Source organism: Jaculus jaculus, chromosome 6, assembly GCF_020740685.1.
Source record: "Jaculus jaculus isolate mJacJac1 chromosome 6, mJacJac1.mat.Y.cur, whole genome shotgun sequence".
Taxonomy (NCBI): Eukaryota; Metazoa; Chordata; class Mammalia; order Rodentia; family Dipodidae; genus Jaculus; species Jaculus jaculus.
In genome coordinates, this window is record NC_059107.1 from 34143280 (window position 1) to 34166759 (window position 23480).

Here is a 23480-nt window from a genome sequence, read left to right on the forward strand (position 1 = left end):
TCAGTTGGGAGGTCCTAAGAAGCACCTCTGGCTGGGTAAGCTTCAGCCCTTTGGGCTGTAGAAGGAGGATTGGTGGCAGGTGATGCTTCAGAAGTATGCCATAATCATCCAGGAAGTGGCTACGGGGGCACTGGTGTATGTAGAGGGTTTGGTATAGATAGAGGGTCCCTGCAGCTCCAAAGGCTTATGGTGGGAACAAGCCTGGGCTCCCTGACCCAGCTCATTCCTTCCCCATAACTGCTTCTCCTCCAACGCTGCGCCACCTCACACCCGGGAAGAAAGGAGCTAGGCTTTGCACGTGGGCTTCTGTAACAGTTACCTTCTCACCGCTGGGACAAAACACACCATCGGAAAGCAGTTTATGGGAAGAGAGGGAGAGCTTGTTTTGGCTTTCATCTTTTGAGGGGAAATTTCATCATGGCGGGGAAAGCAGGACAGGCCCGAATAAGAAGCCTTGGTCACGTCCCCACAGCAGCAGGAAGGAAGTAATCTAAGTGCTGGGCTTGGAGCTGGCTAATATTACTCCAAAGCCCACCTCAGTGACGCACCTCTTCCAGCAAGATTCTACTTCCCAGAGGCTCCAGCCACGGCAGGCATCAAGCATAAGGTTTATTCACAAACACATGAGGCTATGGGGAACATTTTTACATTCGAGCCACCACGTCTTCTTTATCAGTTACTTTCTTGGTGCTGGGACAGGATTTCCAACCGGAAGCAACTTAACAAAGGAAAGTTTTAGCCGGGCGTGGTGGCGCACGCCTTTAATCCCAGCACTCCACACGGGAGGCAGAGGTAAGGGGATTGCTGTGAGTTCGAGGCCACCCTGAGACTACATAGTGAATTCCAGGTCAGCCTGAGCTAGAGTGAGAGACCCTACCTCAAGAAACCATGATAATAATAATAATAATAATAATAATAATAATAATAATAAAGGAAAGTTTTTTTAGGCTTGCAGTTTCAGGCAGAAGCCTGTCATGGCATGGAAAACATGGCAGGATCAGAAAGCTGGCGTCACACCAGCAGGGAGGAGGTAGAGGGGATTAAGTTCTTCTGGTCACCTGGCTCCCTCCTTTTTATTCAGTCCAGGATCCAAGATTATTGGCCCCACCTACAGTTAAGGTGGGTCCATATCTACAAAGTCCATAACAGATATGTCAAGAGATTTGTTTCCATGGTGATTCTAAATCCTGCTAACTTGACAAGCAGATATTAACCACCACAGTTTTCTCAGGCCTGGGGTCCATGCATTTGGCCTATACAGTGAGTCTCCTGCTGTGGCAGCACAGGCCTTCGAAGTTCACTTTCCCCCAGCACACCTGGAGGTGGCACGACCATCACCTCTGTTTTCCTCAGGAGGAAGTCAGAGAGGGGTGTCACTTGCCAAGGTCAAGTGGGTTGCCCGCTGGGTTGTGGAACAAGGGAGCCTCACTTTCTGCAGCCTGTGCTTGTATACTCAGTCCTCCCTGCATTGTGTAACAAGGACAGATCGAGAGAGAGAGAGAGAGAGAGAGAGGGAGAGAGAGAGAGAGAGAAAGAGGGCTCCCTGCATTTATTATTATCATATTTTTTTGGAGGTAGGGTCTTGCTCTAGCCCAGGTTAACCTGCAATTCACTTTGTAGTCTCAGGGTGGCCTCCAAGTCACAGCTATCTATCCTCCTACCTCAGTCTCCTGAGTGCTGGAATTAAAGGTATGTGCCACTACACCTGGCTTTCCCTGTATTTCTAAGAAGAAACTCAACAAGACACATAGTCAAACTGTCTTTCCTTTGGACAAAGTTGGAGGAGATACACTGGCCTTTTGGGGGAGTCCTTTTGGTCCCTACATGAAGAGGACATAGTTTCTTTTTTGAAAGATGTTCAGAGCCCCAAGAGAGCAGTCACGTTCCCTACACATCTCTGGGCAGGAAATTAAACAAGGCTGGTACTGAGTAAATGCAGAGATGAAGTTTACACAGCTTTTTATACAAACCCGTGACCTTCCATTAAGGGAGCTTTGTGTACTCATGCATTTAAGTCTTTGAAAAGATTATAAAAAGGGGCTTAGAGGTCAGCTTTGACAGGCAGAGGTCACAGGGCTGTGACCTCACAACGATCTCTTTCCAATTATGGAGTTGTTGTGTGACCCACTTGCCTATCTGCAGAGAGCCCAAAGGAGATGAAGCAAGGGCGCCTTTTTTTGCCATAACAGAGCCATTTGGCAGCTGTTGAGTGGAAATGGGAATGGGGAGCATTGGAAACCCAGGATTCTACAAATGGTGCTACAACATCCTATGGTGCATGGTGAAGGGGTTTCTATTTCTTTCACCTGTTCCAGGATTATTAGTAAGCCACCTTGTGTTACTCAAAGGCTGGGATGAAGGTCAAGGAAAAAAAAAAAAGCTATTTGAAAAGTGGAGTTGGTTGTTTTGCAATATAGGGAGGAGTAAGTGGGTTTAGATGCTATAGAACTTACAGTGTTCCCCCTTTACCATAAAGACCAGAGATGCCTGTAGTAATTACTTTCTTGCTGTGACAAAAAACCTGACCAAGAGTGGCAGGTTGGAGTTACAGGTACAGTTTCAAGAGGAAGTTTCTTCACAGTGGAGAAAAAGCATGGCAGAGCAGAGGCTGGGCATCACATCTTGTCACATCAGCTGGGAGGTAGCAGCAAGAGTTAGCTAGCTGAACACCCAGTGGGCTGAACTAATAAACCTCAAGGTCTGCCTCTAGTGACACACCTCCTCCAGCAAGGCTCCACCTCCCAAAGGCTCCACTGGCTGGGGATTGTATGAGAAGCTTGGGAGGCATTTCGCATTCAAACCACCACAATGTTCTTGCTCAGATTTTTTTCCATCTCTCTATCCCAGAATTGGGTCTGACCAGGGACCTAGGGAGCAGCCTGAGCAGAGGAAGAAGCCTGTGGCTGCTGTTTCTGGCATAAGAGCCTCTGCCTTTTGTGAGATGTCCCCTCACACCCTTCTTACCCTCTCTTCCATGGATTTAGGCAGTTTCAACTCCTCTATCTTCCCAGTGGATCTGGCCAGAGGGTGAGCTGATGTGAGCTCCCCCTTGTGGCCAGTGCCTCATTTCTAATTCTTTTGGGGAGGTAAAATGCAAAGTCTCCACCCATTGGAGCCCAGGCTGACCTAAAAACTCACTATGTAGTCCAGGCTGGCCTCAAACTTGTGGCAATCCTCTTGCCTCAGTCTCCCAAGTGCTGGGATTACAGGTGTGAGCCACCCCACCTGGCTTGTTGCATAATTTGTGCATTCAGCAGTGTAAGGCCTGCTTGTGTTCTGGGAGTGGCTCCTTGTTATCTTCTATCTCTTCTTGCCATTTGCATCTCTGTTGGCACAGCTGCTCACAAGGTCCAGAACTCAGTTGCTGTGTGATGAGATCGCAGCAGCCTCCCACCCCTCACTGTTCTTCTGGTCCATTCTTGAGGTTGCATCCGAGTCGTATGGGGCCTGTAGCTTTACACATCTTATGGGCCCTTTCTGGGGATAAGATCCAGAATTTGGTTATAAAGTAAGTGGGTATTTAGGACAAGAAAGAGAACCAAAGTAAAGGTTAAAATCTGATCAAAGCTGGGCGTGGTGGCACACACCTTTAATCCCAGCACTCGGGAGACTGAGATGTGAGGATCACCATGAGTTCGAGGCCACCCTGAGACTCCATAGTGAATTCTAGGTCAGCTTGGGCTAGAGTGAGACCCTAACTCAAAAAACCAAGAAAAAAAAAATCTGATAAAGATGCTGGTGGTGGTTTGAATATGTAATGTCCCCCCACCCGTAAACCCATAATGGCCAGTTCTGAACCCTGGCCTTTGGGAGGTGGAGCCTTGCTAGAGGAGGTATATCACTGGAGGCAGTCCTTGTGGCTTATCAGTCCAGCCTGCTGAGTGCCCAGAGCCAGCTCTCTCTGCTGTTCCCTCCCACCTGATGTGTCAAGACGTGAAGCACAGCCACTGCTCTGCCATGCTTTCTCTGCCATGACGAGACTTCCCCTTCAGGCCATAAGCCAAAATAAGCCCTTTTCTCCAATTAGCTGCTTCTGGCCAGCTGCTTTGTCCCAGCAACAACAACCAAAAAAATGTCACTGCTACAGAGTCCAATTCTTTTATGTTTGGATAAGTCTCTTCCCTGCAGCTGACCTCCCCCTGCTCCAACCTTCCTTGTGGCCACAGTCTAAGGGCAGTTCTCATTCACCCACCAATACTTCGATCCTTCTATCATTGGACAGCACTGTCTTCTCCCAAGGAGAAGTCTCTCAGGTCATAGAAGGCTGGACCTGGGGCTATGAGCAGGGGCCGAGAAAGGTCCCCTGGCCAAAGATACCATGCACTCACTGGTCATCACAAACCCTGAAGAAGGTGATCTGCTTTGTCTGCTCATCTTTTTTTTTTTTTTAATATTTTTTTGTTCATTTTTAATTTATTTATTTGAGAGTGACAGACACAGAGAGAAAGACAGATAGAGGGAGAGAGAGAGAATGGGCGCGCCAGGGCTTCCAGCCTCTGCAAACGAACTCCAGACGTGTGCGCCCCCTTGTGCATCTGGCTAACGTGGGTCCTGGGGAATAGAGCCTTGAACCGGAGTCCTTAGGCTTCACAGGCAAGCGCTTAACCGCTAAGCCATCTCTCCAGCCTTGTCTGCTCATCTTGTCAGGGAGGGAGACAGGGACATCACGGGCCCATGGCCTGACTCGTGAGGAAATGTGAAGGAGTGGGAGAGGACGGAAACTGTCCTTTAAGTGGCATTTTCAAACCTAAATTGGAAATTCCATTTACATTGCCATTTTGTGCTGAGGCAATCTGGTGCCCCTCTCCTCAACTCCAGCAGGGACATGTAGGTGTTTCCACCCTGAAAGATTTTCTCTGGGGAGGCACATGTGGCCCCTTCCAAGGCCCTGCTGGGGAAGAGGTTTCTCCCACTCCTGTCCCAGGAAGCACCCTGGAACCTTGCTTCTAGGGGCTAGGAGAAGTGCGCTGGATCTCACTGTCAGTAAGCTCCTTCTTCGAGATAGTGTAAGCTCACACTTTCCCAAAGATGGTGCAGACTTCCCCCAGAAGCAGGTAGAACCCACAGAGATATTTAGGGAGTGTGAAGGACATTTCAAGATACAACTAGACACTATCAAACCTGGGTTTCTTCTTCCTGAAATTACTCAAAAGTTTTAAAAAGAAAGCATTGCTTTTTGGGTTTCCCAATGGTTGAAGTGGCATTTTCCAGGGACTGGTCAGTTTCTCCTCATGGAACCTCTTCTACCTCCGTAGAATCAGCTGCTAGACTGAGTAAGAACTCAAATTTGGGGGTTGGAGGGATGGCTCGGTGGCTGAAGGCACTTGCTTGTGAAGCCTGACGGCCTGAGTTCAATTCCCCCATACCCAGGTAGATGCAGAGGCACAAAGCAACGCTTGCATCTGGAGTTCGTTTATAGTGGCAGGAGGCCACTCGCGCCCTTCCTGTCTGCCTCTTTCTGTCTTTCTCTCAAATAAATAAAAAATATATTTTCTGAACCCTCAGATTTTGTTCTTAGCCCTTAAGATTCAAACTTGGCAGGTGGAGCTGTGGGCCAGTTGGGAGTGGGTTGCGTATATGTGGTACTCACGTATGAACCAAGGCAGCCCCCTACATCCGGGAACACCTGAGTGCCTTCCTGGCCAATCAGGCGGCAGCCAGGCCACTCAGCATCGAATGTCCCAGGGAGGGGACACTATCAGAACACTCAGCTAACGAAAGGGGCGACTAAATGCTGGCCAAAGTTTGCAACAAGGCACGATGACGAGTGGCAAGCAGGGGCAGGGTTACGCTGGCACCCATGGCACCCGTGGGTGAATTAGGAAAACATGTCCTTCCTCCTGTTGCACCCTCGCCTTTCATCGGGTCACCTTTGTGCTCTGCGCAAGTTGCTGCGTCTGACGCGGCAGCCCTAAGTAAGAGCACATTTCCCCATCCCTGAAGTTAGGAGCTGTCTCCCAGATCTTGGGAGGTAAAGAGAATTGGTTGGGAGACTTAAGACACAAGTGAGTTTCGGGGGTTGGGGGGCAAGGAGTTCTATGCCTCAGGATGAATAACCGAGATCCCGATACTTTGGGGACTCTGGGTACGCGTAGGGAGATACGTACACTCCTTAGGCAGATGCGTAGACTGTGGAAGCCCTGAGCGTAACTTGTTCCCCACCCCCCAACCCCCCGGCCCTGCCAGGTGTGACGAGTTGGGAGAATTCCCACAGACTCACCTGCAGGTACGTTGGGTGCTCAGGGGCATGAAGACCGGAAGAGTCCCAAGTCTGTGTCTGGAGAAGGGTGGGAAGGAAGCAGACAGTGTGCTGATCCGTCCTTCCCATAGGTGCGTGGTTCTAAGCCCACACCTGCACATGACCCACTTCCAGAAACAGATCTGACACCAGCGGCTTGTCGGATGCCAGTGTGGACAGAGAGGATTGTGGGTAGGGAGCTGTCTGCCTTATGCCTCAGACCCTGGCTAGTGCAATGCCAGGACAGTGGGCAGGGGTATCCAAGCTGGGCTGCGATGTCTACCCCTCAGAGGGTGGAGTAGGGCGATGTGAGGGTGGGGAGGCTCTCAACAGAGACTGGCTAAGAGAAGGAACTTTATATCATTTGTCCACTTGTTTGTAGGTTAAAATTTAATATAAATATAAACATGCAAAGATAATCACAAGCAAATACTTCTTAGCAATTATCTTTGGGTGGTTGGATTCAGCATAATTCTTTTCCTTTTGAGTCCTGAGGTTTTGGGAAATTTCTCCAGTGACCATGGTTTACTTTTGTAATGAGAACAGTATTTTCAGAAAATAGCACAAAACAAAGCAATTTGCTCTTTCCCTGTGCCCCCCCCTCTCTTGGGTCCCCATGACTTACGTGCCTAATCCGGCCCCTTTCTCCTGCCCTGCCAGCCTGTGGAGGGTAGAGGCCAGTCAGAAGTGCTGGATCCCTGGGTCTTCAGCAGTGACAAGGCACCGCAAGGACAAATTTCCATCCTCTAAAGTCCATTGAGGGGACAGTGAGGTAGATCATAGCATTGACCTTTTTTCTGCCTTGGGGCCAAGTTTTTTCATCTGGCCAGGATCTGCCCACCCAGGGGGGTGAGTGGGCCAGGTTGTTTTTTCCAAATAGTATCTTTGTTGGGAACCTATCCAATGACCCGTGGAGCTTTTGCTCAGAGCCTCCTTCTGAATTTCAGCAGACAAAAAGGCCCACCCTCAGGGTCGTGGGGGGGGGGTGGTGGCCCAGGACCCCTTTAAGGAACTCTCACTTGGGAAGGGGATGGGGATGAAAATAGAACCAGGGACAAGAAGGGGTGGTCTACTGGGCTGGAGGGAGAAGAAAGCTAATTACTAAAGAGCAAATCATCTGGTCTAATTGTTGAGAGCACTTAAATGGCATATTTCTTCCTTCTGCACATCAGAAGTGGCTTGATTCCTATTGCAAAGAGGGCCACAGAGAGACAAAGCCTCCAGCGTGAGGAGCCACCCAGTGTCTTTCTTTCCTTTTCCCAGCCCTTCATCTCCATTAGTTGTGACAAGGAAGGAGTGTCCTCCCCTCCCCGCCCCTCTCCCCTCAACTTTTGCTCAGCTTGGCTGGATCCTTGAATCCTGCCACCCTTGTCACCAGTGTGATGGAGGTGAGACCCCGCCGCCCCAAGGACACCTTGGAAGCTTGGTTTTCTACCCTGGGAGAGTGTTGGCCTCAAGGCTGTGAGCCCTGAAGTCCTGAGATGCCTGCACTGAAGGGGGCGTGGCACTTGCTATTGTTCCCTTCTAGGTGACAATGACATTTAGCCCACCCCCTCCGAGTCTTGTATTGCCCACCGCCCCCTTTTCATAAGAACTTGCTCACTGCAGCGCCGGCTAACGATGGAGATGGAACATGGATACGGTGTCTTGGCTCTTCCACCTGCTTTCTCCTTTTTTTTTTTTTTTAAATCTCTCCTGCCTCTATAGTGCTTTATCCCTATATTTTCTGTATGTTCAAATCCTAAACATCTTTCCAAAACTAAATCAGTCCCACTTTGGGCTAGCTAGAGCACTGGACCAGGCTCAGGGGTCCAGCACCCTCTCTACCATCCACCACTCAGTCGCCCTGATAATCATGCCATTTAACAGGAGATCTCTGTGGCAGTGGTGTTCAAATATGGTTGCTCATCAGTCGTTCCCCCAGGAGCATCTAAACCCACCCTCGGCCTGTGATTGGCCTTAGCAGACGTGGCTTTGGAGCGTCTAAGCAAATAGTCTCAGGGGCCACATTGAGAAGCACTACTCAAGAGACAGCCCTGCTCACAGGCTGCCTGCCAACCCTGGCGCTTCTGCTGCATTCGTGGCCCAGCCTAAGGGCCCTCCTCCCATTCTGTTCTGTCCATCAGAGCCCACTCTTTACCCAGAACAGATGGCCTTTCATTTCACAGGGAGTATATTGGTTTGGATGGGAGTGTCCCCCCATAGTCTCGAGTGTTTGGGATGAAGCCTCATTCTCAATCCCCAGCTGGTGGAGCCCCCGGGAACTCCTCCCCTTCCTTTGGCTCTTACATTCTTTCTGCCACCTTTTACTCAATGGTCCCAGAGCCTTGGAGGGAGTGATAGAGATATCTCACTTAGTGTGGAACACTCCACTATCACTTCTCAGAACTGTGGTCGGTTTTGTCTCCCCAGTGGTCACTGCCATCTTTTGGGGTGACTCTCTATCTTACCTTTGGGGATCCTCTTAAGTGTTCCAAGGCTTGCTCCTCCCCCCCCCCTCGTGCCTGTATGCTGGGGCCTCATCCATTCTCACTTCCTCTTCCCCTCCTTGCCCCTACCTATGCAGCAGAGGGGTCGGGGTGGTCAGTCACCTGCTGTGGGCTTGGGCCACTCTTTCTACCTCTTTAAGAGTTGGTCTGGGTGCTAGAGAGATGGCTTAGCAGTTAAGTGCTTGCCTGTGAAGCCTAAGGACCTGGTTCGAGGCTCTATTCCCCAGAACCCACATTAGCCAGATGCACAAGGGGGCACACGCGTCTGGAGTTCGTTTGCAGTGGCTGGAGGCCCTGGCGCGCCCATTATCTCGCTCTATCTGCCTATTTCTCTCTGTGTCTGTCGCTCTCAAGTAAATAAATAAAAATGAACAGAAAAAAAAAGAGTTGGCCTGGGACCCTGTGGGTAAGTCGGTGCGTACACGGGCTGGATGCAGAATGACAACTCAGTTGGTGTCCTCACATGTTTACATTCTTGTCTCAAATTGTTAACTGCCTTTTCATGTGTATTTCACATCAGGTTGAATCTCTCATGTCTTGTGTTCCCAGGGGAAAGACAGATTGAAAATCTTTAAGAATCAGGAAAATGGCATTTGGACCCTTTGGGAGGAGTATGGAAATCTGTGCAGAGTGCCTGGAATCCCAATCCTTACCACCTCCTCTGACCCCCGCCAGGATGACGATAACCCCACTTTGAGCACTTGGGGGCAGAGAGGCTCTGGAGTCCCAGGACACAGATAAGTATCTATGCATCTCTGAAGGAGAAACGTCACAGGGTGTGAGGCCCTTTGCTGCAGTGGGGAATATGCATTCTGCTCACGCTGCGGGTGACAGTGAAAATGGCTGGGAGTGTCTTAACGTGAGGCGAGGCTCTGAGGTAGAATGCTCCCCATTCAGCGGGGATCCTCAAGCTTGGGGACAACTAATTTCATTCTGCCAGTTGGGGAGGGCTCTGCTTTGCTTCAGGCTGTGCTGTGACTGATTGGCGCTGAGCATGAAGCTTTGGGGGCTTGCTCGGTTCTGTTTTGTCAACATAGTGATCAGAAGAGCGACTTCCTGTCCTGCCCAGGTCTGGGCGGATGAAGAGCCCGTGTCAGGAGTGTTTGTAGGATGAACACAGCTCCGATGGTTTGTGTGTATGGGAAACCGCAGAAGTCCCCAGAATCCAATAGCGAGATACTTAGGTAAGGCCAATAGTCCACTTCACCAGCGTGTACTTGCAAAATGAGGCTATGAATTTCCTATTCATGGCAGCAACAGGACCAGCCAGGAACTGCTCATCCTCAAAAGTGTCTACTGCTTGCTTTTGGCATCTCTGAAGAGTGATCCCACTAGCAGAGAGGGTGGCAGTGCTCACCACGTCTGCATTCTTGTCTCTTGTCTCCACTTTGCGTCTCTGCTTGGCACTTCCATTTTCTGTTCCCTCCACAGAGGCCAAAAGCCAGAGACCTGGGCAGAATGGATGAACTCTTACCCACCCCTTGTAGATTCATCTTGAGCATTTATTTTTTCAAGCGAAACAGTGTGGCAGTTTGGGGCAAGAGCGGTAGGAAGCAGGCAGCTGGGGTGGGCTGCACTCGGGGGCAACGCTGCACTGCCTCACCCCCATCTCCCTTCTCTGCCTTATCCATCTCCCCAGCCCCTCTTCTGCCTCCCGAAGCTCCTTGTTCCTTGGTTCATTCACACACAGTCCTCTCCATGTGGCAGGGATTTGTCTCCTGGAGAAGTCGATGCACGTTCTATTCAGCAACTCCATCTGTGTCTGAGACACAAGACCAAACTACAGTTGGCCCTGGTTCGGTCTGCAGGTGATATTGGAGTGATTGGGTTCTAGTTGGCTACACTGGAGTCAGGTGTTGGTCTGTGTCATGAAATAAGATGTGGTCACAGCTAGTGGGAGGCCTGAACCCCAGCCTACACCACTGTCCTCTCTCCTTGGTCTTTGCCCCTGCCAGCTCTCTTATTCCTGGGTGGAAATAACATGGCTGCAAGGGGCTGCTTCCCTGGGTCTGTGTGGACTTGCTTTCAGACACCTAGCCTGTCATTTGATGTCATTTGACAGCCCCTTTCTATTTCTCTAGTATGCTCCCAACCAGCCAAGGCAGGGTGGAGCCATTGACCTGGGCTGGTGTGGGCTTCTGTACGTTAGCTGCCCATAAGACACCTGGGCCTCTGCCAGTCCATGTGGGTGATCCTGACAGACTCGAGGAGCAGGGCAGCCTTTTTCTTCTTGTAGGTAGTTATAGGGACATAGATCCAAAGGAACATAGATATCAACCTGTCCTGGCAAGACCTTGCCAGCCTGAACTGAACTGATTTATCAAGACAGGCATCAGGGGCAGCCTTCCAGTTTACTTCCTGGTTCTTCCTCATCAGAAGTTGTCTGGCTTATTCTGAGTCTGTGTTCTTCCCCATGACCTACCTACCCATCAGGGCCCTCCATGTTCATTTAAACTTAGCCAGTAAAGCTCATCCCAATGCAAGGCCTTACTTATATCGCCAAGGTCATAAGAAAACAAGACCCATTCTCCATGCGGATTACCCACCTAAGACCCTGCCCAGCTGAAGAGCTTTTACTTTTTGCATTATTTTCACTTTCTTTCTTTAAAAGAATTTTGTCTATTATTTATTTGCAAGGAGAGAGAGAGAGAGAGAAAGCAGAGAGAGAATTTGCGTATGGGTGCATAAGGGACTCTTGCCACTGCAAACCAACTCCAGATGCATGTGCCACTTTGTGCATCAGGCTTTATGTGGGTACTGAGGATTTGAACCCAGGATGTCAGGCTTCACAAGCAAGCACCTTAACATCTGAGCCATCTCTCTAGCCAATTTCACTTTCTTTTATAATAAACCTTTGTTTAACCTACCCTTCCTTCATGTCTGCACTTGTCAATTCTTTGCAAGTCATAAGCCATGAACTCAGAGCTACTGGTTTGAGATGACCCATTTGAGATCAAAACCAGTAACAGTGCTCTCATGGATTGGGTTGTGTTTGCCCCAGCTGTTTCTGTCTCACCCACCCTGAGGTCCTGAAATCAGCACATTTAAAGTTACCTTCAAGAGACCACAGTGAGAACTGGGGGAGGCCTCTTCCCTCCCCATCCCCATTCCTCTCAGGTGCAGGGCAGCAGCTGGATGTTCCCAGCAAGGACTCTGTGGCTCCCTGGTTCCTTCCCATAGCACCAGACTGCCCTGGGGTGCTGACCCAGCCAAGGCCTGGTGCTCTAGGGCATCAGAGCGCTCCATCTGGCCCTCCCTGCCTGCTGCCTGGACCTCTCTGTGCTCATGAGTGGCTGATGAAAGTAACTCTGGGTATGGGCGACCCAATGCTATTCCATCTTCCATCACCATTTCTCTCAAGTTTCCCCCACTCCCCCCTCAGTCTAAAGACCCAGGCCTTTGGAAAGCAGAACCCAAACACTAATTTTTTTTTTTTACTTATGTCATTCCTTCTCTGAAGCAAAAGGATAGGATATCCTAGGTGCTTGTTAGGGGAAGCAGAGGAGAAATAGCATGCCAATAGTCAGCTAGCAGGTGTTTTCACGTGGCTGCCTTCCACAGAACAGTGAGGTCCATATACAGGAGGATTGAGCCGAGCCTGGGAGCCTTTGACAAGTGCCTGCTTGGTTAATGTCAGCTTACATATCTGTGCCTCTTCTGGAGTTCCTTCCCGCTGGGCTTAATAGGCAATGAGAGGGTGAAGTGATGCCCCCTTCTTCAATTCTCATAGTGCCCTTGAAGGAGTGACAGTTCATAAGGCTGCTTTTGGGGTGTCATGGGGGGTGTCGTAGTCTCCCTGGGAAGATGACCCATCACAGCTTTCCTTGGTTGACATTGGTTGCTGTCATGGATTCAGGCTTGCGTCAGGAAGTCTCCCTCTGCCTTCCCTTTGCTTTGGGAACTTGTTGGGAAAGAAGGAGATAAGTGGCAGGCAAAGGACCGCTGTGCTTTCTCAAGCCTGAAAGTATGGGCTGTTAGCAGAAGCTCCGGGGTCTAATTGGGGGGTTTGTCGAGGAAGTGTCACTTGCATTTGTTGGTTCCTATTCGAAGCCCTCAGAAGGTGATGAATGACTGAAGACCTCTGCGCTTAACCTCTGCTCATCCCAGAGGCCTGGCCAGGGGCTGCCCCTCCTGAGTCTCTCCGGCATGGAATGGTGCTGTGCTGGGAAGGGCACATGGTGTCCCTAAAGGCTATGACTCCAAGGGAATGGAGCGTCACCGCTCAGGCTCAGCTACACCTAAGCCGACATGCAAGTGCATTTTCTGCAGACCTGTGGAGGTTTTCAGGTCCCAGTGGTACCATCTGAAGGCACCTCAGAAATCTGGGGCCTAGGATAACCCTGGGCCCTTCACTGAGGGCCCGTTCTTTGAGTAACAGCAAGGACTGGAAGGGGCCCTCTCGTGAAGCTTCCCTTTGGGTAGTGAAGAACGACACAGGGTGTATGCATTAACGTCATGGAAGACGATAGTGTGATGGTTTGAGTCTGGTGTCCCTCAGAAGCTTATGCACTATGAATGCTTGGTACCAAGCTAGTGGCGGTTTGGGAGGTGGAGTCTTGTTGGAGGTGGTAAGCTGTCAGGGGCAGGCTTAGGGGTGTTCTAGCCAGCCCCTCATGGCCAGAGCTTGGCTCTCTCTCTTGCTGCTGTTTCCCACCTGCTGTGGCAGAGGTGACGTCCAGCCTCTGCTCATGCCATGCTTTCCCCTGCCGTCATGAAGCTGCCTCTGGAGATTGTAAGCCAAAATAAAACCTTTCCTCCCATCAGCTGCTTTTGGTGTTTAATTAATTCATTTGTTTTGACTTTAGCTGACCTGGAATTCACTATGTAGTCTCAAGGTGGCCTTGAACTCACGGTGATCTTCCTATCTCTCCCTCACAAATGCTGGGATTAAAGGCGTGCACCACCATGCCCAGTTTGGTGTGGTGTTTTCTTCCAGCAACGAGAAGGTCACGGCCATAGAGGGTGACATTGGAGCAGAACCGCAGAGGACAGGAGTGTTTCCAGAGACACCTCTCCCTTCTGTGCCAGAGCTCCGATCACCTTCCATTCTCTGTCTTGTCCAGTGTTTCCAAGAGCTGTTTCCTCTGCCTGGATAATTCAGTGTGGGCCAAGGACTCGGGGCAGAAGAGGGACTTTCTCAGCACCCGGCAAGCCACTAAGCTCCAGGCCGGTGCGCTCCACCCGCCCTCCATTCCAGGAGCTCCAGTCCCGGGCCTCCCCCCGCACCCATGTGGCACCCATGGGGACCATTTCTGGACTGTCTTTATCTTCTTGACACAGACAGCGTTGAAAGCCTAATGGATGGTGTCGGTTGTCTTTTCCAGTTTTAATTATGTAGTGGGACTTGTTTTCCTTTATCTCTGGAAGGGACAGATTTTTAAGACTTAGGTTTGTTAGAAAAAGGGCTTGAAAACAGGGCTGCCAACTGCTTCTGGTTGAAGGCAGATAGGGAAATCGAATAACTCGTCTCACAAGTGTTTTGCGAGCATTGTGATGAATGAAGATAAGTGGGAGATCTGAGAGGAAATCGTCCAGAAAGATCGCTAACTTATCCCTCCGGAAAGGGAGATCTTCTTACCAGATACGTCTGCCTCTCCGTTGAGAAGCCAGGCTTGAAAAGGGGCCTCGCTGGGTGCTGGGGTCCTTCTTCATGCACGACTGGTGACCACATGCCCACGTGACAACAGGAGCACCTGCTGAGTGGGTGTGTTGATCTGATGCCGGCCCTGGGGCCTGGGCAGAAATGCAATACCAGATGCAGGGACCCTTTCCAGAGGAAGGTGAACACATGCTTTGAAAGGCATGTGTGGACCTGAAGGTTCTTTGAAATCCATCTTTTTTTGTTTATTTTTATTTATTTATTTGAAAGTAACAGACATCGGGAGAGAGAGAGAGAGAGAGAGAGAGAGAGAGAGAGAGAGAGAGAGAGAGAGAGAATGGGCATGCCAGGGCCTCCAGCCACTGCAAACGAACGTCAGATGCGTGCGCTCCCTGGTACATCTGGCTAATGTGTGTTCTGGAGAATCAAGCCTTGAACTGGGGTCCTTAGGCTTCACTTGCAAGCGCTTAACTGCTAAGCCATCTCTCCATCCCTGAAACACATCTTTTTACAAACAATTTTTTTTTGTTTACTTATTTGAGAGTGACAGACAGACACAGAGAAAGAGGCAGAGTGAAAGAGAGAGAGAGAGAGAGAGAGAGAGAGAGAGAGAGAGAGAGAGAGAGAGGAGGGAGGGAGGGAGGGAGGGAGGGAGAGAGAATGGGCATGCTAGGGCCTTCAGCCACGGCAAATTAACTCCAGATGCATGTGCTACTTTGTGCATCTGGCTTACTTGGGTCCTGGGGAATCGGGCCTCGAACTGGGGTCCTTAGGCTTCATAAGGGCTAAACCACTAATCCACCTCTCCAGCCCCCCTTTCTTTTTTAGTTTTAAAGACTTCATTTATTTATTTATTGAAAGAGAAAGAATGGGCACACTAGAACCTTCAGCCTGCTATGAACAAAGTCCTGACACATGCACTCCCTTGTGTGCATTTGCGACATTGTGTGCTTGGGCCACTGTGGGCCTGGCTACATGGGACCAGGAGATTTGAACATGAGTCTTAGGTTTTGCAGGCAAGTGCCCAAACCAATAAGCCATCTCTCCAGCTGTGAAATACATCCTCGATACTTTACTGACCTTAGGTTAAAAACCAGAGTTTATGCCTGTTGTAAGTGCTCTGTTCATGCAGTGTGCCCGAGGTGCTGTGTGCTGGCGTGAGCTCTGTCCATGCAGTGTGCCCAAGGCGCTGTGTGCTGGCATGAGCTCTGTCCATGCAGTGTGCCCAATGTGCAGAGTGCTGATGCATTTCCATCTTCTATGAGCAATGGGCGTGGTGCAGAAAGGGCAGGGAAGGCCCAGGTATGAAAATCTATCACAGCAACATCTTTCATCTCTGGCTTCCTATCTTTACCACCAGGGCCCAGCAGATACTGACTCCCCTGCCCCACCACCGCCACAAAAAATATTTAGGAAGATTTGACAGCCTAGCCTTGTTGTTATAGCAACAGTTAGAAGGGCACAGCTGTCTCTAGTTTGTTGGAGCCTGCCTCGACCTCCCTCAGTACTGGGACCAACTTTATTTCTATTTGCCGCTTCATCTGATCTGTTTTTTTTTTCTTTTCTTTTGTTCTAAGACATTTATTTTGTTCTACTTTTGCTTGTGTGTGTAACTGTGAGTGTTTGCATGTGTGTGTGCCCTTATAGTGCCCTTGCCCTCTCTCGCCTGTGGTGCCAGAGGGGGTTGTTGGCTGTCTCATTCCATGGCTCTTCCATTCTTGTTTTCAGCTGGAGTCTCTTACTGATCTCAAAACTTGTTGTTTTCTCCCTGAGCTCCAGTGATTCTCAGGCCTCCTGTCCCCCTCAGGACTGGGGTTATGGGTGTGTGTTCACGCCAGCTGTTGATATAGGTTCTGGAGATTTGAACTCAGGTTCCCAGCTCAGGTCTCATCAGGCTCTCACGCTTACCACTGAGCAGTCAGGCCCTGATCTGCAGTTTTCTTACAGCAGAGTTAAGTGAAGAACTCTTGCTACTACTGATATATTGGATATCTTGAAACACAAGTCCTCTTGCTCTACGTACACATGCAGATGCTCCAGGGCTTAAAGGGGACATCTAGAACCTCATCATAAGCTGAAAACAGTGTAAGCAAAAAAAGAAACGCATTTAATGCACTCAAACCATGGTGCCTTACAGCTTGGCCTGTGCTAAGGTCTAACATTAGCTACAGTTGGGTGAGATCACCTCACCTAACACAAAACCCGTTTTATAATAAAGTGCTGAATAGCTCACGCCATTTATGGAATACCTGTCTCCAAAAATGCTGACAATGATGTCCATTATAGAGTATTGTTTATCCTTGCAGTCACGTGGCTGCCTGGGAGCCGCAGCTGCCCAGCATCCGGGGATGCATGGTCCTGTGCGCACCCCTAGCAGCCCGGGAAAACTCCCATTGGAAGTGCAGTTGCTAGTGAGCGCTTTCATACTATTGTAAAGTTGAGACGTCAACACAGGCGCAGGAGACAATCTGTACGTCTAGACAGACATGTGTGAATGTTCTCGTGCGTGCATTTCTGTTTGCTCTTTCCCTTCCGCAGTATCGTCCATTTGAATTTGTGACCCTGACTATTCCTCCAGCATCCAAAGGTGCTGGTAACGAAGTCCGCCACAGAGCGGCTGTGAAGGTTCAGAGAGCTGATGTGTTCCAGTCTCTGAGCACAGCGTCTGGCGCACAGTATGAGCCCGGTGCCCCTGGCCAGGATTGCTAGCTGTGTTTCCTTAGGACCAGTGGACTCTCCTGCAACCCTTAGCATGCGCTCCAACCTGCTGGGAACGGACATTGTTTGGGGCTGTGCGCCCTCTGGTGGCTGGCATGTAAGCATGTAAGCCCCCTTTCTGTCCAGTATCCTGGCTCCATTCCCCGTATAGCTTCCAGGCTTCCTTCCACACCCTGCATTGCCCTGAAGCGCAAAAGGAGGGCGGAGAGCAAACTTTGGGCTTTTCCCCCCCCCTCTATTTCCTTTGCCTTCTTCTTGACCTTGGAGAGGCTGGGGTCATCAGGTCCGGGGATGGCCATGATGGAGGTGGGAGTCACTAACTTCTTGGGGTCTTGGCTGTGGGACTCTGGGTTTGGTCTAGACTCCTCCAGGCCATCCTTGGCTTGACTGTTCCCAAGGCCCGACCAGGTGGGACGCAGATGGTCCCACAGTACCACATCCACAGAGATTCCCCAAGCTCTTATGAGGTAATTTTATTTCTTTTCATTTTAGGTAAAAATAGTAAATACAAGATAATCTTAATAAAGGTAAAAATACATTATTTGGATTTTGTTGTTCTTTGAACAATGACAACTTTTCTCTACAGTACAATTTTTGATTTAGGATTTTTAAACTTTTTTATATAAACAAATAGAACTATTTGCTAGTAGGCTATCTGGGTTCTTATCTGGCACTTAAGAATAGATCACAGGTCACCTCCGGGTTCTGGTTGGATGGGTGTGTGGCAGGGAGGAAAAGAGAAGGGGCTCATGAGGTTGGGTGGGTTGACTTCCCAGGACACAGCCAGAGCTGTGGTCCTGAGTGCAGTTGGAGGACACGCGTGTGCGTCCAAGATGGCCTTGTCCTTCCCTGGCCACAGGGACGCATTTCACCGAGGCCAGACAGGAGGTGTCTTGTGTTGGTGGCATTTCTCCCTCTCTTCTGAGCAGCTTTTCTTTCCCAGCAGTGTCGTTTCACCATTCTGGGTCCAGGCAGGTCCTGGGCTGGAGATGTCAGCCATGTGCTCAGGATGGAGCCGGTGGAACCCCTTGAGTCCCAGAGGAGTGGACTGGGACTGCCCCTCCCCACCGGGGCTGGGGCCGGATCACCCAGCCTGGTTTGGAATGCTGGTAGAGGTGCCCATCAGGCCACACTAAATGTCTTTGCCTTTATTCACTCTCAGGTGGTCTTTGTTTAAGTTCTTTCCAAACTTCTCACTGAGCTGTTGGATCAGGTCGGCCAGCTCCCCAGTAGCTTGGGACTTCTCTTCCAGGAGCTCATAGCGCAGACTGGAGATATCCTGCTTGATTTCTTTCAGTTCACCTGCAAGGACAGACAACAATTTGTTGAGCACAAGGAAGTAGGAGGAAAGGACTCTTGCCTGTGTGTTCCCACAGGGGCAATGGGCGTGTGTCCACTGGGGATGAGCACACCAGTGCGTACAGGCCTCCTCTCTGTTCCTGGAAATCCTTCCCCTTCACAGTTTAAAAAAGTGGAGATCAGGGCTAGGAGATGTCTGCCAGCTTTTTCACACACTGGTGGTTAGGTTGTTGGTTTCAGAGTCTTTACAGGTAGATTTCAAGACTGAGCAATACCCTCATTAATTAGAACATTTACTTTTAAGATGCTTTGCTTCCTTCTATGGATGCTTGCAGAGAGGAGAACCTTTCAACTACCAGAGAGGATGTCTCCGCACAATGGATATAGCCCTGGGGCTGGTCAGCCTCCCAGGAGTGAGCCCCTGCCGAACAGCCCTGCTTGGTCCATGGGAGCTGTCTGGCCTCCCGGTGCCACTGCCTCCTCCCATAACCAGAGACCACCAGTTGGGTACTTTCATTTTGGTTTATTTTTATTTGAGAGCGAGAGCGAGAGCGAGCGAGCGAGCGAGCGAGCGAGCGAGAGAGAGAGAGAGAGAGAATGAGAATGAGAATATGGGCGCACCAGGGCTTCTAGCCACTGCAAACGAACTCCAGAAACATGCACCCCTTTGTGCATCTGGCTAACATAGGTCCTGGGGAATCGAGCCTCGAACTGTGGTCCTTAGGCTTCACAGGCAAGCACTTAACCACTAAGTCATCTCTCTAGCCCGGGCACTTTCATTTTTTTTTTAAATTTTTTTATTTATTTATTTGAGAGTGACAGACACAGAAAGAAAGACAGATAGAGGGAGAGGGAGAGAATGGGCACGCCAGGGCTTCCAGCCACTGCAAACGAACTCCAGACGCATGCGCCCCCTTGTTCATCTGGCTAACGTGGGACCTGGGGAACTGAGCCTCGAACCGGGGTCCTTAGGCTTCACAGGCAAGCGCTTAACCGCTAAGCCATCTCTCCAGCCCTCATTTTTTATCTCCATAGTGACTCATATGGTTAGAAGTCCAGTGGGTCTGGGCTGTGTAAACCTTTTCTCATGTTCTAGGCACTGAGGGGGAGTCTCTGCCTGTGGATGTATTATTCAACTCTAGGCAAGCACCTTAACCACTAAGCCATCTGTCCAGGCCTGCTTATATAGATAGATACGCTTAAATACATAGAATGCAGTTGGATCAACTCTGCAAAATCCACATGGGATGCTGCAGTGAGCTCCAGGGTCATGTATCATTTAAGGTGAAATGACACTTAGGTATCTCCTGTTCTGTATCAGTGGCGTTCAGGTCCTCTCTGTCACACAGTGCTTGGGGGAGGGGGCTGTGCTGGCATGATGCCTGGCAGTCTTGCAAGTGCAGTGAGCTGCTCTAAGCCGTGTCAGTGAGCACCCAGCCCAGTTATGGCCGAGTTGCAAGCTGCATGCTGAGTACCTCTGGATAAGGCAAAGGGCCCTGGAGTGGCCAGACTCTTTGGTTGACCTTTGTGGCCAAGACAGGGGGAGACTTAGTGTTATCAGTCATAGATACGTCAGTTGATTCATCAGGCCTGCAATCTGTAGTTGTGAATCACTGTACTAAGAGGGGATGTTAGAGAAATTCTGCTATTGTCACAATCTAAGAACCTGGAACAGAGACAGGGTGGACACTGGAGCTGATCAGCAGAACAGAGATAGGGTGGACACTGGTGCTGAGCACTGGAACAGAGACAGGGCGGACACTGGAGCTGAGCACTGGAACAGAGACAGGGTGGACACTGGAGCTGAGCACTGGAACAGAGACAGGGCAGACACTGGAGCTGAGCACTGGAACAGAGACATGGTAGACACTGGAGCTGAGCAGTGGAACAGAGACAGGGCAGACACTGGAGCTGAGCACTGGAACAGAGACAGGGCAGACACTGGAGCTGAGCAGTGGAACAGAGACATGGTAGACACTGGAGCTGAGCAGTGGAACAGAGACAGGGTGGACACTGGAGCTGAGCAGTGGAACAGAGACAGGGCAGACACTGGAGCTGAGCACTGGAACAGAGACAGGGTGGACACTGGAGCTGAGCAGTGGAACAGAGACATGGTAGACACTGGAGCTGAGCACTGGAACAGAGACAGGGCGGACACTGGAGCTGAGCACTGGAACAGAGACATGGTAGACACTGGAGCTGAGCAGTGGAACAGAGACAGGGTGGACACTGGTGCTGAGCACTGGAACAGAGACAGGGTGAACACTGGAGCTGAGCACTGGAACAGAGACAGGGTGGACATTAGAGCTGAGCACTGGAAGAGACAGGGTGGACATTAGAGCTGAGCACTGGAAGAGACAGGGCGGACACTGGAGCTGAGCACTGGAAGAGACAGAGTGGACACTGGAGCTGAGCACTGGAACAGAGACAGGGTGGACATTAGAGCTGAGCACTGGAAGAGACAGGGCGGACACTGGAGCTGAGCACTGGAACAGAGACAGGGTGGACACTGGAGCTGAGCACTGGAACAGAGACAGGGCAGACACTGGAGCTGAGCACTGGAACAGAGACAGGGCAGACACTGGAGCTGAGCAGTGGAACAGAGACAGGGCGGACACTGGAGCTGAGCACTGGAAGAGACAGGGTGGACACTGGAGCTGAGCACTGGAACAGAGACAGGGCGGACACTGGAGCTGAGCACTGGAACAGAGACAGGGCAGACACTGGAGCTGAGCAGTGGAACAGAGACAGGGCGGACACTGGAGCTGAGCACTGGAACAGAGACAGGGCGGACACTGGAGCTGAGCACTGGAAGAGACAGGGTGAACACTGGAGCTGAGCAGTGGAACAGAGACAGGGCGGACACTGGAGCTGAGCACTGGAACAGAGACATGGTAGACACTGGAGCTGAGCAGTGGAACAGAGACATGGTAGACACTGGAGCTGAGCAGTGGAACAGAGACAGGGTGGAGACTGGTGCTGAGCACTGGAACAGAGACATGGTGGACACTGCAGCTGATCTGTGGAACAGAGAGAGGATGGACAGCTGGAGCTGATCAGTGGAAAATGGGATCATAGGCCTCCACTTCCCAGTGTGTGCTCATACAATGAAGTGGGCATGGAAATATTCTGGGTCATGTGACCTTAATGGACCCGAGGCCCTGGGAAGGGAGCCATCATTACGAATGGCAGAGTGATGTCTCCCATCTCCACTCTAATATCTACTCATTTCCTGAGACTCTGTTATGGTCTATGGCCAAGCAGGAACTAAGTTGACACATGGAATTAGGGTCACCAATCAGCTGGCTTTGAAATTAGGAGATTCTATCACATCCTCCAAGAATCAGGGAATATTGCAGAAGAAGGAAATTATGTAAGAGCCCGAAGGTAGGGAGGAGTACTTTGGAACATTATCATCCAAATAGGAAGGGACTAGTAGTGTCTTCATGACCTCACAGCAGAGGTCGTTACTTCCATAAAATGTGCACCATATAGAGCCTATAAACATTTTCACACAGATGATGGAGGAGGGAGGAAAAAGAATGAGACATCAGTATAGAAGGACTACAAGCAAAGAGTAGGGGCTTCACTGGAATTGGGGTGAGGAAGGGGGCCTAATCAAGGTAACAGGAGGGGATTATGATCAAATTACAGTATGTTCATGTCCCGAAGTTCTCAAAATAAAATTAGGAGATGATTCTGGGTTACCCAGGTGGAGCTAATCTCATCACACACATCCTTAAAGGAATAGGAGTCAGGGAGAATGGTGGGTCAGAGACGGGACATGACAGGTGCCAGGCACAAGAGGTGGCAGCTAGAGGGGATGGAGACTCTGAAGCTGGCTCTGAGAGGGTGGGGGCAAGGGCTGAGACTGGAGAATGGTCTCTGGGTTTGGACTCAGGGTGGCCCTAGGCCCACCAATAAGGACATAGAGATTTGGATCCTCTTACCTCACGGACATCATCTGCCCACTGAATGAGCGAGGCAGCCTCCAGAAAGGAGTGCAGCACCCCGGCAACCTGGGAAAGCCACACCTGACTTCTGATCTGCAGAACTTAACGTAACTTAGGGTGCCCACTTACCTTCGTTAACTTCGTCATTTTCTCTGTCCACCTGGGCCTTCAGGACATATCTTTTTATGAGCCGTTTCATGATTTTCTGAAATGAGAAATAAGGAAGGGCTCAGAGGCAGCATAGCCTATTTATGATGGCATAAAAGGCCTCCTTCCGGGCTGGAGAGATGGCTTAGCGGTTAGGCGCTTGCCTGTGAAGCCTAAGGACCCTGGTTCGAGGCTCGGTTCCCCAGGTCCCACGTTAGCCAGATTCACAAGGGGGCACACGCGTCTGGAGTTCGTTTGCAGTGGCTGGAAGCCCTGGCGCGCCCATTCTCTCTCTCTCCTCTATCTGTCTTTCTCTCTCTGTCTGTCGCTCTCAAATAAATAAATAAAAAATAAAAATTAAAAAAAAAAAAAGGCCTCCTTCCCTCACCACCTCAGGAGTCGGCATGGTAAACTAACAGGCTGGTACCTGCCTCTCCAGGGTGCCCTGCCTAGTGGAGGAGAGTGATAGATCCCTGCTTTATCCTCCTACTTCCCAGGATGTAAGAACAGGACACTTCCCAGAGGCAGAAAGCTGGAGCAAGGAGGGAAGAGTACCTTGGATACATGGCACTGATGGAGGCTCTTGGATGGCTTAGACCCTAGTCAGCCATGTCCTCTTTCCTGAACCTCAGTTCTATTTCAGGGAGGGGAATGCTGGGACATCTTAGCAGATTAACGCAGGTCACTGTATCCTTTGGAGGTGACAGTGGGCGTGCACTCTTCACAGACAGACGCTTGGTGTAAAAGTTAGGACTAGACTAGAGGATGACTCTATTGCATCTTGAGCCTCTGGAGGCCTTGTGGAGAGACCCACAGGGAGAGAATGCCCACAGACCTGACCCTTCATCACCATCGCAGGGGTGGTGAAGTGGCATTGACCTTCAGCTTTCATGTGTGGACTGTTCTCCTAAAGTGAATGAAGTATGAGCTCCACTTAAGAGGCACCAGGGATAAGCCGGGCATGGTGGCACACGCCTTCCATCTCAGCACTAGGGGAGGCTGAGGTAGGAGAATCTCCAAGAGTTTGAGACCAGCCT

At 50.4% G+C, this 23480-nt stretch overlaps 1 protein-coding gene across 1 annotated transcript in view; it reads right to left on the reverse strand.

The window, feature by feature from the left end:
* Positions 1–17630: 17630 nt before the first annotated feature.
* Positions 17631–23480, reverse strand: part of Trpc7 (transient receptor potential cation channel subfamily C member 7) — a 160884-nt gene continuing 155034 nt past the window's right edge. The window contains exons 11-12 of the mRNA XM_004665085.2: positions 22426–22501; positions 17631–18346 (exon numbers count right to left, since the gene is read on the reverse strand). Of these exons, the coding sequence (XP_004665142.2) occupies positions 18177–18346; positions 22426–22501 (246 nt within the window). The 3' untranslated portion in view covers positions 17631–18176. The remainder of the gene's footprint in view (positions 18347–22425; positions 22502–23480) is intronic.